The sequence below is a fragment of the Thunnus maccoyii genome, chromosome 3 (assembly GCF_910596095.1).
Source record: "Thunnus maccoyii chromosome 3, fThuMac1.1, whole genome shotgun sequence".
In the NCBI taxonomy this organism is placed as follows: domain Eukaryota; kingdom Metazoa; phylum Chordata; class Actinopteri; order Scombriformes; family Scombridae; genus Thunnus; species Thunnus maccoyii.
Window position 1 is genome coordinate 31198196 of NC_056535.1, and position 20322 is coordinate 31218517.

The 20322-nt window shown below is 40.9% G+C and overlaps 1 protein-coding gene across 1 annotated transcript; it reads right to left on the reverse strand.

Annotated features, from left to right (window-relative positions):
• Nucleotides 1–4281: 4281 nt before the first annotated feature.
• On the reverse strand, nucleotides 4282–11215 carry abraa (actin binding Rho activating protein a). Its single transcript, XM_042406872.1, has 2 exons — nucleotides 10107–11215; nucleotides 4282–5546 (listed from the first exon to the last, which is right to left on the reverse strand). The coding sequence occupies exons 1-2, from the start codon at nucleotides 10734–10736 to the stop codon at nucleotides 5109–5111; spliced, it is 1068 nt and encodes a 355-aa protein (XP_042262806.1). The 5' UTR covers nucleotides 10737–11215; the 3' UTR covers nucleotides 4282–5108.
• Nucleotides 11216–20322: the final 9107 nt, after the last annotated feature.

The window sequence follows — 20322 nt, forward strand, 5'->3', positions numbered from 1 at the left end:
ACATGAGATTTGTTAACAATAAGAAAAATAAAGTAAATCACCAGGCTATAACACCATGGCAGAAGAAGCAGCAGTCTCTGATGCTGACCTCACTGCACATCCTGATATACTGCCCCCACTGTATCAACTGTAGCTTTCAATTATGAGGACATGTGCTCAGAGGAAATGCAAGGTATGAGGAGGTAGCCATCATGTGCACGTATGTAGTTAAAATGTAATAATGTATATTAGGGCTCTAGAGAATTCATCGCTGAAAAGGTAAACCAGTGACTTCATGTCCTAAAAACTTTCCTGAACTTCAATAACCTGCAAACCTCTTACGGGAAGAGATGAGAGGGGAGGGAAGAGAGGAGAAGGGAGAAAAAAATGACACAGGGGAGGAGAAGGAAAAACAAAATAATAAGAAAGATGAGAATGAGATTGGGAGCTGAGGAGAGAAGCAGAGGACAGGAGGGATTCATTTTGTTTGACAGTCAGCAGCTAAGGATGACCAAGTATGAAGCTTTAGCCTGTCTGCCTCTCTCTCTCTCCATCCCTCAGATTTTACCTCTTTCTACTCCTCTATCTAGCCCTTTCTCTTTTCCTCAACATTCCTTTCTCTTCCTTTATTTCCTTTTTCCTTTTACAGTATCCCTCTTGCTCTCTTTCTTTCTTTCTTTCTTCTCCCGTCACTCACTATTTCTCCCTCTCTCTGTCTCTTTCTCTGGCAAATGTCCAGACTCCCTGGTGACCAAACTGATCAGCTTGTATTAAGGTCTCTCTCCCTCTCTCTCTCTCTCTCTCTCACACACACACACACACATAGACGCACACTCACACTCATAGCAATTGCGTGACAGCCAGGCAGGTCACACTAGGCAGACACACTCAAACACTCTCACACACACACACACACAGACACACACACACACACACACACACACACAAACACACACAGGGAAAGGCAAAGGCATGACTTGCATGCACATGCGCAGACTGACAGACAGAGAAGACACCACATCACACACTCACACACACTCACACATACACACACACATACACAAGTGCTAGCGTGACTTGCATATACAAGGACAGAAAGACAAATTCACACACTAAAATTGGATGAACCAGCAGGAGGCCCCTCAGATGGTGCAAATGCAAATTGAGACATAAATCATTTTCTCCACAGGAGAAATTACAATTCCAAACAACAGCATGTTTCACCTCACTAAGACACTGACATCATAAAGGAAGGAGTTGTGCCTCAACATTGACGCTCCTCTGCCTCGACACATTGTCACTGTAGCGCCCCCTGCTGCATGGCTGTTCAGTCATTTTCAGGTATTTTGATTTGTACATGAAGAGAAAGGAGGAAATCGAGATACATTGGACTAGACTTTGACTGACAGAAATGTCTTCTGTCATCATCCCTCTGTGTCCTCCTGCCCTCCACTCTATCCTCCTTTTCTCCTCTTCCTTTTTTCCATCCCCTATTTTCCACCTCCACCCCCTGCTTTTCTTCAGCATTTCCTCCGATTCTCTTCTACTTCCACTTGTACTTCTCTTCCTATCTTTTTCCTCTCCATTTTCCATTTTCTCCTGTACCCTCCTCCCCTACTCTTCAACTGCATCCTCCTTCTCAATTGTAAGTCTTCTTTTGCTGCTTTTCTTCCATTATCACCTCGTTTGGTCTTCTATCTGCTCCTTTGCGCAAACACCACCATTCACTTCACTTTCTCCTCCTCCTTTCCTCCTCTACCTCTGCCTCTCCTCATTTAATGACTCATTCCTCTTCCCTCCATCTTCCTTCTGCATATCATTCGTTCCTCCTCTAGCGTTTTCTTTTCTTCAGCACTGCCTTCACTTGTGGTTCTTCCTAGGGATAGCTGAACAATTTGTGTGGGGATTAACTACGTCCAAACTATATCATTAAGAAAAAAAAGAAAAGAAATACGACTTCAAAAAACTCACAGTTATGGTCAATCTGCTTTGTAGTTGATGTCAAGTCTAACTTTCCACATCTGAGTAGCTGTGAGGATCTGCGAGGGTCCAAGTGACGTAAATGTCACCATCTGCTCGTATCCATGAGAGTCTGTGGTTCTGATGTGGTCAGAAGACACTTACGATATAGTTTTGATACCCCATCCTTAAAACGGCCTTTCAAATATGAGGGGTAAGAACAGCTATGAAGTCCTACAGGGTGTTTAATGCAAACAAAGTCCCAAACAGCCTCTACTTTCCCCTCGTCTCTTCCAGGTTACACCCTGGTAGCAGAGGAGGATGTGGTGATGGCAGAGGATGAGGAGGAAAAGAGAAAAAGCTCCACAATTTGCCAACAGTGTCTGGACTGACAGCCAGATAGTCCACACGGGCTTAAGACTGTCTCACTGCAGCATCAGCAAGTGCATAAGGGCTCTGGCATGAACTCCTGCAGACTTCCCCAAGGATTTCTGGCAAGTGTGCAACCCTGTGGACTTTTTAGAGGGAATAGCTCATAATTTATTGCAACAACAGTGACATCAGTAAATGAGGACACCAGGGAATCATCCAAGGAACTAAAACAAATCAAGCCACCATACATCTATAAATAACCTATCTTACATCTTTTATTGCACCTGTGTACATAACAGTGTATTGTTAAACACATGTCTTTATCTGCTTTTCAGATCTGTTCTTATGTAAGAATAGATGGTCTAATAATTCTGGAGTGTTTGCATCAAACAGTTTGACTGTATCCAGCTTAACATTTGATGTCAGGAAACATGTTTCAGCCCCCCTGGCCCCTCCGGTGATACTCTGAAGGCAGTGGTGTCATCCAAATCCTAATGTCAGAATGCTAATCACTACAATAATGCTATCATGTTGATGTTGAGCAGGTGTAATGTTTACCTTAGTCATCATCTTTGTTTATCGTGTTGACATGCTAACATTTAGCAATTAGCACAAAACACAACACAGCTGAGGCTAATGGGGATTTCATATTTGCAGGTATTTGGTCATTTACCAAAGTATTAAACTTCTAAAATTTTGACCTGCTGGTGGCACTAGAGGGACAGTCAAGGGATTATCAAAATCAGTAGGTTTTATCCTCTAGGGAACATAAATGTCAAAATTTCAAGACTATCCATGTAATTGTTGTTCAATTCAGTCTGTACAAAGAGGTGGATTGATGAACATTGTCATTCCTAGAGCTGCTAGTGTCGCTAAAAACCATTTTGAGACATATGAGGTATATGCAAGCAACTTGTTTCATAGCTGCCAAAGTACGGACACTGTACAGTTGTTGTGAAGTGCGCACTTACCTGAGTAGTGTATAAAAAAAGTGAAAATACTGTGACACTCAGCAGAGTCCCATTTAATTTCCTCAGTGCTGATGATGCAGGATGACTGTGGCTAAAATACAGTCGTGTTTGGCGCAATTCAAACGAACTCTGGTCTCTCAGGGCTGGTATAAATGCTGTCCATCAAAATCTAGTGCAGCCCAAACAACCACACCATGACCAGTTAAAAATGTGGCACAGTGATGCAGTGTTGCACTGTCAGGGGCCAACAGTATAAGAAAATGACTGCGCAGGTACTGTTCGCTAACTTTATGAAGTAGCAGGTCTCCAGTACAGTTTAATAAAGAAAAACAGGATATCAGTTATTTAAATTCTGTCTTTATTGACAAAACTCTTTCAGCAAAACTGTAAATTAATTTTATAATGACTAAACTCTTACACATATTTACAATAATCTTATGTGTGCATGATCCACCAATCTGCACAATTTTTGTAACACATTTACAATATTGTCCTTCTGTAAGAAGACCACATGCTTTCACTTTGAAAGAGGAAAATTAATTTATCAAGCACCTCTAAGTTTCATTTACAACACTCAAGTCTCTCCTAAATGTTAAAATGAGGTTAAAATAAAAATTATTTTCTTCAAAACTACCCATACACTTAATAGACAAGAGTTTTTCAAACATTAATTAAGATTTCCATTACTGTGCTCAAGCTCATTGCTATTGCCGTTTCCTATGTGAGTGTTTATAACAAACCCTTTTACAAAGGTTTTCTGTTCTGAAAATCAGGCAGCCCCATGTATCCATAACTGGCTAAATCTGCATTTGTTTGAAATACCTGGTGTTTACCTCCTTACACACCCTTTTGTCTCTTTGACGGTACGAGCAAAAGGTGATATTCAAAAAAATCCAATGGACGCTCATTTAGCATAACCATTTAGGCTACTTATCTGTTTACCTGTTGTTGCTGCCGTAATGTCAATATTGCAAACTGCTGTTTAGCTTTATTCAAATTCCTTTAAGCTCTGCTGGCAAAATTACTTTGGTCACATCTCTGTGTAATTCTTGTCATGATTTTTTTTTTCTATTTGTCTTTAAGTCTATCTAAAACACCAAAACGTCACCATATTCTGTGGCGAGGCTAATGTCATGCTTTCCTTGTTTGTATGTTGCATCATGCTCATGCAAAGCACTTTGTGACTAATGTCTATGAGAAGCGCTATATAAACACATCTTACTTACTTACTTACTCACTTGTTTCCTACATAATTAGCTTAAGAGCGCAAAACAGCGAGTTTGTCAAGTCTGTCAGTTAATTATGAGATGAAATCAGCAAGTTTCTTCAGTAGGAGTCTGAGTAAAGCTTTCTAGCATGACTGCCACTGTGGTGGATTCTCAAGGCTTCTAGCATGTAGCATAAGTAGCAAGGCGAGCATGTTTAGCATGCTAAAGATAGCTTCCCTTCACCGGATGTCCTGTCAAGTATGAGAAGAACTAATGAGTCTGGTGCATGTGTGTGTTATCTTACACGTGTACTCTCACGTATCTGCTAATTTAAGCTACATTAAAGTTTTAATGTGAATAGTTTTTGAGATTTTGTCTTTATTCCCATTTTTTACTGATCAAACCATCCTTTTCCTCCAATGTGTATCTTGAGCTTGTGTGTGTATGTGTGTGTGTTTGTATTGCTTTGAAAATGATAATCACATTATTCTTTTTATGTCTTTCAAATATTCCTAAATTTTTCTTAGTTTTGTCGTTAGCATGGTTAGCATTGTTGCTCTAGACAAGCTGATTTGTGAGACTTGTAGTCTCTCGTGTGTTTGCAGGTGTGTGTATGTCCTCAGTCCCTCAGCGTAATGATGACATGATCGTCTTGTCCTTTCCACAGCATCTCCCCCTCAAAGTCCAGCATTTTGTGTTTGCGGCAGCGCAGCAGAATGCCCACCACCTTATCTGAGATCTTCACGTAGCGGTCGAAGAGCCGGCCAAAGGTGATGATGGTTCTCCCCTCTTTATCCTTAAAGTCCATGTCTCTGATAATCCACACCATCTCCTCCATCTCCCTGTGGATGTGTTTCTGGGCCCTGTCGCCCCTCTCGGCCGTCTTGGAGCCGTCTTTGGGTCGACCGTAACCGCTGTCACCCTTGCGGAGACGCTGGTTCATGGCGTAGTCGTAGTCAAACTCCTCACTGAAGGGGTTCAGCTTCTGGCCCTCCATGTGCTGATCAGACCATTGTTGCCAGCGGCTTTTGATGTCGCCCATTGTGGCAATCTTAATCTGGAGATAAATGATAATGGACAGGTTAACAACCGAATTTAAAGAGCATCTGATCATTTTCCAGACAAAAACATGAGGCAAACAAAACATTTACTCTGAATTAGGGGCTCCACACAGTTAACTCTTAAAGGGAGGAACTACTGAAAACAGTTGTATAATATCTTCTGTGGCTCAAGTCTGAAAAAAATAACCCTGATGATGTCATGGTGATGTCATCAAGGTTATCTTGGCTTGGGCTTGGACACCAAAAGTCTTTATCAGAAAGACTGCATTTCTGAGGATGTTGAGTTTGGAAGAAGGCGTTTCTGGGGCAGGAAATGAAAGACATTACTAGGTTGCATTATGGGAATTGTGGGATCCAGCGTTTTTCAGAGCTTGACCCATGATAGGTAATAAAGGTGGGAGATCTCAGACTTTGCTTCACTCAATTTTGCCTTTTTTTTTTTTTTTAATAGTTTCCTTAATAGTTTCTTCTTTTTCCCCTAAACATGTAGACCACATTTCCCATAAACTCTGCTATTTCCTGTTTCAAAGAACTTGTTGCTCTTTGCCATTTAAAGCTAGGTTGCTGTTACTTTTTTCAGATCTGCTAAAAATTCTGCAGGGACCCCACCCCTATGCCCATACTGTATATTAATGTTGGTTAATGACCCCTCAACATTTAATTTAAAACCCTTTTAGTTGGTGTAATTGATCCCCAGCTTGACCTTTGCCTCTCACCCAGACATATACACTAATGGGAATATTTACACCTTTGCACCTCTACAAACCAGCAGACGCATACTGTATTTTACATATGTGAGGACTCATGAATACTGTAGGTTTTAAAAACAGAAGCAGTGGGCCTGCTGGCTTTTCCTCAGAAAATTGGAAGACAGATGTTCTTTTTTATGCATTATTGCAACATTTTATGGTCTAAAAAACTGCATCTGTGAACTCTTAAATTGTACTACAGTTTGTAGTTCGTCATGCTTTGTGAGGTATCAATGCAACTACTTCTAACCACTTTAAACTTTAAAATTCAAGAACTTCACCATCCCCTAATTTGTCCTTTCCCCCCACCTTTTACCTTCCTCTCTCATTTCTTCCCTCTCTTCTCTCCTTCCCCTCTACCCTTGATGTGTTCTCCTCTATCTTTCCATCCCTCCTCCCTCGGTATTTTCCTCAGCTTGCCAGGCCTTTAGATCAGTGTCATTAGATCTGTTTGGTATTTGACCTATAAAAAGTAGAGACTTGTCACTAAGGGACCTTCCAGGAAACTCTGTGAACCCTTAAAGTGATAATGCTCCTGATCCTCTTTTTGCTTTTTATTTTGCCTCCATTTTCAGTGCTTCGTTGCTTCAGTGTTTCTGCTTTGCATTTGCCAGTAAAGTGGCCAGTGGTGAAACACATTCAAGAATTGTACTCAACTACAATTTTGAGACCCTTATAGGCTACTTTACTTAAGTGTTTCAATTATGTGCTACTTTATATTTCTACGCCTAATACTTTGGTTTATGACCAAATTCCTTCAAAACAAATGATATCGGGGTTTGTGCTAATTTGCAAATGTTAGCATGCTAACACACTAAACCAAGATTGTGAACATGATAAACATCATACCTGCCAAACATACGCATATTAACCATAAACTGTATACAAAGATGGATGTCATGACAGCTCCCCAAAAGTGAAGCCAAAACATCTCAATTTCCCCCTAGTGGCTGGCTGCAGTATAGTTCATAAATCCCGCCCCCTCCATGTTAGTGGATGGTACATGAACCAAACTAAAAAATCAAAGCACACGTCAAATACATTTTTCCCAAAGATGGTTTCTGTCATTTCAGGGAGTTCTTATCATAGTGATGTTTGTCTAAGTGCTCATTTTTCTTATAAGTTTGTTTTTTGTTAGTTATTTGACGATATAGAGAGGGGGTCTGACGTCATGATTGACAGCCGTGATACCCTCTCTCAAACCTCCGTCAGGCCGCGGAACCCGCCGTACTGTACAGACTCTGGCTCCAAATGACATCACACAAGCAAGATGGCAGCTCCCAGAAAGGAGATATTTTGGCTTCACTTTGCACAGTGGTAGGAAGTGGAGACGCGTTGTTCTTCACAGTCTACGATATTAACATTGTCATTGTGAACATGTTAGCATGCTGATGCTAGCTAGCATGTAGGCTAGCTCAAGTACAGCGTTGCAGAGCTGCTAGCCTGACTGCAGACTTGTTTGTTGGTGATGTTCGGTTTAATGGCACACTCCTTTAATGATCTGGTTCAGTCTAACAACTCTCCTCATCCTCATTCCCAGGAACAGCAGTCAGCTGTTTTTAGTGAAAAAAAGCTTTAACAAACCCAACAGACACTACCTGCCCAGCACCAAACTACAGACTGATAAAGTAAGTCGCTGGTGAGGAAAGCAGACCATTTAGCTGCTAAAGAGACAGATGTTTTTCTCAGGAGTTTGTGGAAAACAGAGCTACTGTTTGTTTGCCTGTGACCAACATATCTTTAAGGCTGGCAGTCGGATTGCCAGGAAATGTTCTCCACCATTAAACCAATCAGTTTTCAAATAGACACATCTTCTGATGACTTAGTAAAAAACACTGTTTTTCAGCACATTCATGCCCCCATTAGGAACACCAGGTTAACATAACAGTTATAACCCTGTCTTCTTCTTCTTCTTTTAATTATTATTATTTGCATCATATTGTTTAAAACTGACAATACATTTATCAAATCAGTTGAATCCAGATGACATTTACATTACATGACCATCAATGCCAACTCATCCAGATATAAACTAATAAAATTGATCAAATAAAATGTCTTTACACAGTTCCTTATATCTTTTCTTATTTTTCTTTAAATTATTCTCACTGCATCTGTCTCTATGTCTCAGATTTCTTCACTCACTCATGTCCCTCGCTCACTGCCCTCTCTCCTTTCACCCCCTTTTCCCCCTAACTGGCTCTTCCACCTGAAGGTCAGGTTGGAAAACACGCTGCAGAGCATGCCTATATTTATTTACATATATTCCATTGCGCCGCGGTCCGGCTTGTGTTTTTATGAGTTGGACTCACTCACTCTGGCGACCCCCTCGACATTGTGGGGGGCTACCGGCCGGCTCCTTTGCCTTTTATAGGAGAGATTTTAGTGTTGGAGTTTTGCAACTGTTATGCTGTTTGGTGTCCATGAGGGAGCTGGATTACTTCAGGTGACATCAAAGGAACTTCTGCTTAAAATTGTTTATTCACGCTGTGTAATTTATGTCGGAATATTTATGCTCTGTTTTGAGAGTATTTATCCTCCTCTGTGTGTTGATTCAGGGAGAGGAGAAACATTCATCTCTACAAGAGTCTAGTCAAATCTTGTGTACACTCCACTGTCTCATATTCAGAAAAAAAAAAACAATTACAGGGTATTTATACAAGATTCTTCTTTTGTAACTCTAATCTGCTATTAGTTCTCCTGTAATCCTGTCACTAACAACACTCAAATGTGCAAAGTATCTATTTTCTAATGAAATCTATCCTAGAATAAGCAGTTTAGGTGTTAGCCAGAGATACTGAAAAGTGTTTCTGTGCTCTCAGTTGTCTTTCTGTACGTTGTAAAGACACATTACATAAGAACTCTCTACATGACTTCAGTTATTTGGGTTTTGGGAAAGGACATTCCCCACAGAGGTGCAGAGAAGTCTACAACACGTATGAGTTGCATGCAGAGAAACATGATTCATAAATGTATGGATATTTGGCGTTATTTTTGGCATGGCCTGGCATGGGTTCTCGTAGGCCTGGCGGCCAACCAGGTCTGTGCAATTATAGGAGAGATGCTGAAGAGTAACTGGACCCAGTCTAATAATTCAGCTTGTCTTGCCAACATGGTGACACCATGATTTTTCCACAACCTGCACAGTAGCTGGGTGTGGCCAAAAAGTGCAACAGATCATACTGACCATGCCCAGCTGCGATGTTGTGTTCGGCCAGAAGTTCAGAAGACTTTTGAACCAGAGACACCAGCGCGGCTACGTGTTATGTGCATTGATCGATTTTTTTTGTTTGTATTTTGGCAACTGGTGCGCTGCAGAACAAGTTGTAAACACACCATTAAAATATTATCACCTTATAAAATTGTTATGGTGAATGTGTTTACCCATCCGGTAGACACGGAACAATACTGTCATTTTTTGGGGGTCGTGTTTCTTGCTATATGATGAATGTTAGTCCAATATTCACTCTCCTTTTAGCTCTGGATTGGCTAGACTCTTCGCTATGTTCCCTGGATAGTTGCTAACTTGGTACTGGGCAGGTAGCAGACATTTGGTTTACTGTCTGAACTGTTTTTTTGCAGTCTCCTGCTGCTAAAAACTATGTTGATAACAGCGCAGAGACTGAACCAAACAGTATATTTACTGTGAAACCAAAACAATCTGTAGAGCTGCTGAGCCGGGTGATAATTATCTGTGAGTTTATCAGTACGAGCAACAGTTTCCATGTTACACAATCATTTGTAAATATGGAAATACTGATGATTGCAGAACTAAAACGTATGTGAAATCATTTTAAATGACTCTACCTTGGGCCTGTTATTCTGTTTCTTGAGCAGGATGTTACCACTCTGCTCAGATTTTGATTCGCTGTTATCGCTGAGCCCCGCCTCCTCTCCTAGCCCGCTGTCTTCCGTGTCCAAACTGCTGCTCCTCGACCCCATCTTCTTCTCCTGAAGCATCAGCTTCTTGTCTTGGAGGACTCCTCCACCACCCTGTAGCGCCCTCATGTGGCGCCGCCGTGTTGGCGACTCGTTGCCCAGGAACGGCTTGCTCTCCTCGGGACCTGACTCCATCTTGCCTCGGATAGCGTTGACCAAATCGCTGCTGCTGCACTCGCTGCGTTTTGGCTGGACTGTCTTGGTCACAGAAACAGTCCGGATCTTATTCTCGCTGTTGTCGGCGTCATCTACTGTGATTACGCGCGGGGTGACAGAAAGTTTGACCACATGGTTGCGCTCTCTTTTGTCATCCTCTTCGACTGATGAAGGCATCCAGCCACTCGGGATGTTGTCCTGCTTGTCTGTGTGCTCGTTGGCCCAGCCCTGCCAGCTCTTGGCCAAGCTTGCCACCATAGCGGCACATTTTATCTTCCTTACGGCACGTTTAAAGGCCGGAGGCTCTTGCGGTGAAACTGTGGCGGTCCCACTACTACTCATTGTGACTGAATACCAGGAGGGACGTTTGTCTTCTATTGTTTTGATCCTTTCGAAATCTACTCAGGTGCACAAGCACTGCTGGGAAAATCTAACAAGAGCTTGCAGAGTGTTAGTGGTTTGTCCGGAGGTCTAATAAAGTCAAAGTGTTTCGAAGATTGCTCAATGTAGAAGGCACTAAATGTAATCAGTATCTTCAAAAGTCAATCACTAGTTCAGTCTCCCAAGAAAAAACTTGAATTATCTTCAAGTAATGTCTGAAATCTCAAAATCTTTTCCTTTTTCCAGATGATCGTGAGCAAAAATCTGCCTTTACAGCCGGGATGGATCTTCACAGAAACATCCAGAGTCTTTCGGATCATCAGTCGGTCAGTGGGTGAGCTGCCGGTGTAAAGAGTGTGAGGTCTTTGGTTTTAATCCCCTGCTGAAGCCCCTCTGGCTCCACACTGGTCTTTAAATAGTGAAGGGTCGTGAAGGAAGTGATGTCGTATGGGGGTCCACGTGAGACAGGAAAGTCCAGTGTCAACATTCTCATTACTGCAGCACAGATTCATGCACACGCACATGCACACTCTCTCACACACACACACACGCACACACACACACACAGGAGTGGAATTTCTCCTCAGGGATCCGGGGAACAGGTGTCCAGTGTTTTTAGCGACTCAGAGGTTTCTGTCCTGACACACAAATACACTGAGACAGACACAGGCCTTTGCTCTGAGTCAGCCTGCTATACACGGGGGAACAACATATGTGTGTGTTTTGTATGTGTTCATTGTGTATATATATAGGGATGTTTTCATCCAAATACACAACTTTCCTTTATTGCATGACAGGTTTGCATCACTTAAACATACATGGTTGTGTGTGTGTGTGTAAACTGTGGGTCACGGACAAAGCATCCGGATGGAGTGTTTGTGTGTCTGTGGCTGTTCCTATTTTGGTCTTCGGTATATTTGTGAATGAGTGAGTGTGGATTTCTAGATTATGATTCATATATTTAATTATCATATCGTCGTTATCATATATCGTATCATATGTCATATTTAAATAAAGTGACCCAATAGTGGCTTCAAATAAATAGACTGTATATAAAGATGGAAGTAGCGGGGTATGACATCACCCACTGTTTTGCATTGAAACCAGTTTAAAGCCTAGCGTTGCCGCTTATTCTCGCCACCATATTTTCCATTTGGAGGCAGGACCTTCCAAATAAGGAGCGCTATATGTTGCCTCTTACGCTCTGGAAACATGCCCCCGCTACCTGGGACCAAAGCTAACGCTAATATCTAGCCGTGCACACTTGGGCTAGCTACTTAAGCTTTAAACTTAAGCTTAACGAGATATTGCGACAAAAGTCAGACTCGGCGTGAGTCCCGGAGCCGGACAGAGCAGCAGGTGAGCGACCTGTCAATCAACGCCAATCAACACTCTACACATGAAATTTGTTGACAATAAGAAAAGGACCATGAAGAAGTGTTTCAGTTGTATTTGGAGTTGATCATGACATTTAGTTGAACTTTGTTGCATCACCGTCACACACAGAATATAAAAAAAACCCCACTCAGGTTTATTTATTTTATTTTATTAATTTATTTGACAGGGACAGAGCATATTAATAACATTTCTAAAAATATGCCAGAGTGAGCCAGAAAGGCTGATTTTCATCTGTAGTCCCTGGGCAGGCAAAAAGTTGGAAGCACAAACGTTCCGATATAAAAGCATTGAAAATACAATCAACGATAAAAGCGGTGAGGATACGCAGATACAAACAGAGTCTGCACTAGAGACAAGAAAGATAGCTCTTCAGACACACAAAATCAACAATAGCATGACAACAATTAACAAATCAACTGATGGGATGACAACACGTTCGACAAATAGCATGACAACACGACGCCAGGACCGGTGAAGTGTGGATATGATGTACAGAGCCAATGATAAACAAGAGCACCTGTTACACAAGTAAGACAACAAACAACACGAAAACACCTCACTGTTCTAGTGTTCACAAGTTTGATTTCTAATGAACCAGGCTCTGGTGTTACATATGAACCAGGTGTTATTGATTTACTCAATAAACCAAAGTGTAATTATTAATTAGCAAATGTCGAGTACGATGCATGTTGTGACAATTGAGAGTATATTTAAAGTCCTGCTGAAACATTTCTGTCTCTGACATACAGCCAGACAAAGCCGAGTTCGTCTTCTAAATGTGTGTGTGTGGACTAAAATAACCAAATGGGGGCCAAGCCGTCAACAGCTCAGGTTTCCGGCATATGTGTGTGTGTGTGCGTGCATGTGCTTCAAGTTCCAAGCCCCAATACCAGCAGCTGCCTCATGTGCACGCTCCCGCCGCCCGCTGTGCACGGCAGACTTTCACAGAAATAGACATGCCTGGCACTAGAAAGCTATGAGAAAGGTGTTAGAGCGGTGTGTAACGATATGAGTATTTATACATGACTCAATCAAAGGAAAAGTTCTTTTTACACTGTATGTGAACCATGAGTCACCGGCTATATAATTATTATGTGGTATACTTTGTGGAGCCCAGTAGGAAAACTCTTTGTGTCAGCGTGGAGCAGGTTCAGCTACAGAGCAGTAAGCTGGCAGGGGGCCTGCGTTTTGCTGAAGGGCTTTTTGTAAGCTTTAGGTTCTCTGAAATGAGCACTTCTTTTTTGTGTTGTTGTTTTTTTTGGTTTTTACCTTATATTTTATTGAATTTAACATCTTGGTAACAAAGTAAAGCAGACAATCTGAAAATAAATGCTCACATAATATTGAATAAATAGATAAAAATAAAAACAAGGCAAAAAGAAAGACCATGTTATGCAAAAAGAATTACCAATCCACCGTTTTCACCATAAACAAAGAGATACTTATGTACACTTAAACTTTTGTCTTCTCACAAATTCCTAATTTCCATTAGTTTTACTCAAGAAAAATTGCTGAATTACTTAATTTAGCAGTTTAGAACAATAGAAGTTGATGTGTTGTATGTGATTTTTTTGTAAAGGCATGAATAGGGAAATCTGCTATTATACATGTATAGATAGAATACAGTTATTGGCACCTGTCAAAAAAAAGACTTCACTTACATATTATGGTTTGCTTCACACTGCGTTGTCTGTGATGGTGCCTGTTCACGCCTGTGTACTACAGGAGCATAACTGTGCTGCACTGCTGTTGTGTTTTGTACTTTAGGCACCCTGCAGCCCTGATGCTAACCCCAACAGCTTCAGAGGATGCTTCTGTGCAACAGAATTGTGTTCCTGTTTGATGCCATCACTAAGGTAGATGAAAGTAACAAGCCATAGAACTAACATTCATTTTAAGAGAATATAAAACTCACCGGCATGGGTGATTATTTCAGAATGAAGAAGATACAAGCCCATTGGTGGAGCATCAGGGGGTGCACTTGGACCAGCAGACAGGCCTCCATTAGCAGTTGAAAATTGAGGATGATGTCATTATGGGTCATGGTTAAGATCAGCACAATTACCTAAGCATAGATACAAAAAAAGTTGCACAATTAATCACTGGTTTAATGCACCACCGGGTGAGGACGCTAAGATTGAACACCTGGTGACTTGGTGCGGACAAAACAACTTGGAGCTCAATGTTATAAAGACAGTGGAGATGGTTGTGGATTTCAGAAGGAGCACAGCCCCACCCATCTCCATCACCCTGTGTGACTCCCCAGTCGACACTGTGGAGTCCTTCCGCCTCCTGGGAACCACCATCAGTCAGGACCTCAAGTGGGAGTGGAACATCGGTGACCTCATCAAGAAGGTTCAGCAGAGGATTTACTTCCTGTAGCAGCTGAAGAAGTTCAACCTGCCATTGATGGCGCACTTCTAAACCACCATCACTGAATCCATCTTCACCTCCTCCATCACCATCTAGTACTCTGCTGCAACTGCTAAGGACCAACACAGACTGCAGCATATCATCCACTATGCTGAATTGTGATCGGATGCAACCTGCTGTCCCTCCACGACCCGCAGCCTCCAGGACGCTGAAGTGAGCAGGAAAGATCATGGCCGACCCCTCCCAACCTGGACATAAACCTTTTGAAATGCTCCCCTCCAGACGGACCAAAACCAAGTCCTTCCAGACTGCAGCCGGCCTTATCAACGAGGCCTGGGACCCCAATGACATGGACTCTGCCGAACCCCCCCATGGACATTACACATTATACTGATGCAACACACCACAATCTCTTATTTGCACATCAGTGATCTTGATCCTACATGGGGTACATTAACACAACTGTATAAGTTGCTATAAATCATGCATACTGCATATGCTGTTTACTCCTGGTCAACCCTGTACATTCATCATACATTGTGGGCTGCAGCTACTGTGGTGTTTCTATATTTTACATCTAAGATGTCTTCTTTGGTGATGATTTATTTCACCGGTAATTCTATAAGAAGTGGTAGGTTATTTGATTTATGATACTTGTTGCAAGCACTGCTGTGTGCATAGCTCTTTTTATTCCTTTTCTTTTTTAACCATCTGAGTTTTACCCTCTTAATAAGGCTTCACTGAGGACTTGTATGCACAAGCTGCAAAGTGTCTGTCTATAGAAAAGGAATCGTAGTTGGTTTGGACACAGGCCGCAGATTGAGTATTATCCTCTTTCTCCATCTGCATGTTTGTTTGATCATATTTTTGCCACAATATTATGCAAATACCATCACCCATTACTGTGCTACTTCCACCACATCTTTATTTTTGTATATAGCTGTTTCATTAAAGACTTGTTGGTCAAAAAAAAATCTTTGTTACATTAAAAATGTTTCTTTTGACCCAGGTCTCCCCTAATCTCACATAGCCAGACGTCCTTCTGGTTGGACTCACGATGATAAGCTGTTGATTTACAGGAAGTAAAACACAGTGAAACTTATGGCAGAGGCAAAGCAAACTTTAAATGTATTAATCATTCTTTGGATATTGAATGACTTGAAGTTTTCAGTGATCAATTTATTGATGTGATGTAATTGGGTTTGCTCCAAATTAATGACAAAATGTTATGACAATGTTGCGAGAGTCAGGAGGAGAGGTGATTTATGAGCTGGACTCAAACCCTCTGTGATAAAAAAAAAAAAATACATGCATGTTTCATCCTTCTGCAATCTCTCTCTGCAGACAGTGGAATTATATTGTTTATTCATTTTGTAAAATTCCTTAATTTGACTACACCAGTGAACCACTAACAATCATGGCTGCAGTGCTTTAAGTGTGGATCCAAAACATAAACAGAAAATGTCTTTATTGAAATTAACAGTTGAACGATCTTCATCAGCTGCTACTATGAATTCACTGTTGCTAACTTCAGCTGCTTATTTCAGTGAAAATCACGCCTCACCCCTCCATCACCCTTATATTTTCATTTGACTTCGCTGTCGGGCACCGGTCCCAAATAGCCATCACTTTATTGGCAGTCTTTCAACACCTTAGGCCAATTAATGACATATTCCAAACTGGTTCTGTTGATGGCTACTTTCAAAAATACATAGTTGTACACCGGACAACTACATGGAAATCTTATATAATTGAATTATATTGTATATTTTACATTGAGTTCCAACTGTTACAACCTGTACCAGTGCTCCTCATTAATCTACATATATTAACACAAAAAAACAAAACTAAAAAAAATTGGCACGTCTTTTGTTTTAATTCAAGCAATTCCTGCTTGCATCCCAGATTATTATATTTTTTTGTGTGTCTAGCCTGTTTAGAGTCTTGGCTGCAACCAGGACCATAAATAATACTGAGGAATATTGAATTTGGGTGATTCAGGTACAGTATCGGGGAGGGGGGGGGTGCAATAAAACTGACGTTAACACAAAAAATACACAAAATGCACAAGTATCTTTAAAAATATAGGAAAAAAGTACCATAATTTATTACTGGCAGTGTAGAAAAAGTTCATGCATTAATAAATAATAATAATAAAATATTTATAATGATACATAATGTATATATGTCATGTCTGATTTCTGAGGTGGGTGAGTTGAGTTGTAGGAATGCAGACTCATGACCTCACTATTTCTAAAAATCCTGATTAAGGTCGTGACAGCAGGAATGATGGTGTCATTTTCCCTTTTCTCTGTTACTCGACAGTAAAAGTCTTGTTTATTGCAGCATTAACATATAACCCCCTTCGTTCAACTTCTACGCTCCTGTCCAACCTAATGGCAGCTTTCATTACTCATCTTCATCTCTGCTAAAAAGAAGGGAAAGAAGGAGGATTTTACAGCACACAAACTGTCCATTTTCTACACTAAACATTTCAGCAACAGACAACGAGGCCAATTATACCAAAGTGTTTTTCACCGACACAACAGCTACTTGTGTTGCGACATATTTGCGCACAGTTTCTATATTTTCACCGTACGTGCTTCTCTCTTGCATAATGGGTATATTTTTGTCTAATTGGAGGATGTCTTTTTCTGTGGCTGCTGACGCCATCGCTGCAGGAAGGCGAGCCAAAAGTGAGATCTCATTACTGGTTGGTTTCCTCTGGCCGAGCCAAGTGCCAGTCCTGGCAGTGTGAGAAACACACTGAGACCGCTCAGACTGTGACACACACCATTTGCATTTCTATACTCGTGAGGACTCTCAGTAACATAATACATTCCTTTGCCCCCTTACTCTTATCTTAATTATCACAAGTACATGTTTAACTTGAATCCTAACCCAACCTTTAATCTAAACACTAAATCTAAATTAAGCCATAACCTTCAAACAGTCATTTAAAAAATGAGGACAAAAATGAGTCACTTTTCAAAACTGTCTACGCTCTCAAGGACTAAATCCCAAACTGGTCCTCACAGAGATAAATTTGGATAAAATGACATGCAGGCAGACACATACACATGCATAAAGACTGCACACACACACACGCACGCACACACACACATACACACACACGGGTGATTTGTCCAACTCTCCCTGTGAGAGAACAGATTGCAGTCACAGTGAGAAGAGAACGTTTCCGTGGCTACCCATGACGACAATGACATCATCGGTGCTGTCGTGGCGATGAACAATGTGTTCTGATCCATCTCTGGTGAAAAGAGCAACTGTTCCTGGCTCCGTATTCTCTTCAGTCTGGATCGGCAGAGGAAGCTGTCACACAGCAACAGTTTCAGTGCTTGACTAAACAGTCTCCCCTCAGGATCCATTTAGCAGCCAATCTGGAGCTTTTGATCATAACATGATCGTGAAATGAACTGAAACTGCTGTTTCTGAAGGTCAAGAATCAACTTGCTTGCCATAGTGACATTATGTTACCATCAACTTATTTTTTTTGGTCAAAATTACATCATCATGTTGCTGCGTTAGAGACTGGTTTGGTTGGAAATTCACCCTTCAGTCACCCTACAAGCAGATCCAGTTGATCCAGAACGCTGCTGCTAGAGTCCTTATAAAGACCATCTAAGCAGTGTGTCAAAGAAATGACTTTAAATTGTAACTGCTTGTCCATAAATCTCTAAAGGGTCCAGGTCCTAAATACATCTCCGATCTTCTCATACAGTGAGAACCTTCCAGAGCTTTAAGGTCAGCTGCTTCTGGTTTTTCTTGTGGTCCCTAAAGTTAAACATGGTGAAGCTGCTTTTAGCTTCTGCTCACATCTTGAACAAACTACCACAAGATCTCAGACTAGAGACGAGACTGACTACTTTTAACTCTAAATCGAAGATACATCTGTTTGTTATGCATCTTAATTAAAATATAAAGCTGCACTTCATAATTTCTATCCTTTATGTTGCCTTCTTGTCTAACTTCATGTATTTTACTATTCTATTAATTTTGCTTAGCTCTTTTAGTCTTGTTTTTGTTTTTGTTATTCATGTTCTTATTTGCATTATGTAAAGCACTTTGAATTTCCTTCTGAATGAGATGTGCTATATAAAAAAAACTTACCTACAACCTGACATCCAAGAATTCAGAGTTGGCTTCCGAACAGAAACCCTTTCAAAGAATGGGCTTCATCCTAGTTTTTCTTCAACCCTGGTATGACTTAACTTTATCTAAAAATATACATAAGATATGTCTGCTTTATAGTATAAAACGTGTTTCCTCCCATATGTTGTTTGCTTTCACCAAAAGTGATTTGGTTTCCAGTGTGCAACTCTAAACAAGTAGTTTGGGGTTCAGATGATTACTGGTTATTAGACAGTATATACACATTCAGCAAAACTGATTCACAACTTTATCACGTAAAATTGTTTGTGTACATCAGTGATGAATACAAGCTTCATAGCTGGGGACCTCTGTTGCATGAACCCTTCTCTTGTTTCAAGTCTGCATCTTCACTGTAAACTGTGTCATAAAAATAAATAAATAAAATACTTGCTTTCCATATTATGTTAATGCAAGAAATTACCGTTTGCCTGTTTCTCTGATGGTGCCAGTGCCCTGTTTCACAAAAGTGATTTGTGAGCACATCTTACAAATGCAGATGAAATGGTGTCAGTCAGAGTCTCTTTGGGGTTAATGATGGTATCCTACAGGGCTCACATGCTTGTGCGTCAGTCGATAGTAAACCATTTGCTTTGATTGACGAAATGTGTCAAAATGAGTGAGAGGAAATGATCTTATGTTGCAAATCACAGCTTGCATGTAGCATACTTGGTGAAAAGGGCTCCTGGCTAACTGCCTGCACACATGAATGTTACAGTCCTGACACAGCTCTTGGCAGATTGCAGTTGAAATGTGAAGTATCTACTGGATCTGATGGTTCAAATTGTGATTATCTTGATCATTGTGTAATGGGAACCAGTGAGTGTGCGGTGCAGTGAGTAGTGCAGCACCCAACTCCCATGACCGTGGCCGTGAGGTTGAGTCCAGTACGGGACTGTGCTTGTGCACACGACGCAGGTTACAATTGCAAATATCCATTTGTAATAGGAGCATGGCAACTATGGACACTATAATAAATATGTTGACACAAAAAATACACAAATACCTTTAAAAATATAGTTCAACATTTTGGGTTTGGTGCTTGACTTTTTCTTGGCCAGGCACAGTGACTTCCTGGAGTCTTGTTGTCACATGAGGTTGCCAGGCAACCAGCAAAGACTGCAGGAAGTTAATTGACCCGTCCAAGAAATAGGCACACAAACCCTGTAAAACCTAAATAGGTTGTTTTTAAACTTTGTTTTTTGTACAGATTGAACAAACGAGATATGAAGTGTTATTTAGCGAGCTTTAGAGGGGCTGGTAGGTGGCCAAAGAGAGACTGCCACTAAAGGTGTGGCAGAGCTAGGCTAGCTGTTTCTAGTCTTTATACCAAGCTAAGGTAACAGGCTGCTGGCTCATTTAACTCTTTCAAAATGTCAAAATATTCCTTTAAAATGTTGCAATGCAAAGCATGAAATTAACTGATACCAAAGGCTTCCTACAGTGAGGAAATCAGTTTAAAACATATTCTTTGCTTTGAAGAAATGGTCAGCAGTAAAATGTGCAAAACCCCAAAACTATTTGTAAGGTCCTTCAGTTATTTTATTGGGTTTTTGTGGATTTATTTTGATTGATGCTCCCTTAATAACACTTACCGTCTTTAAGT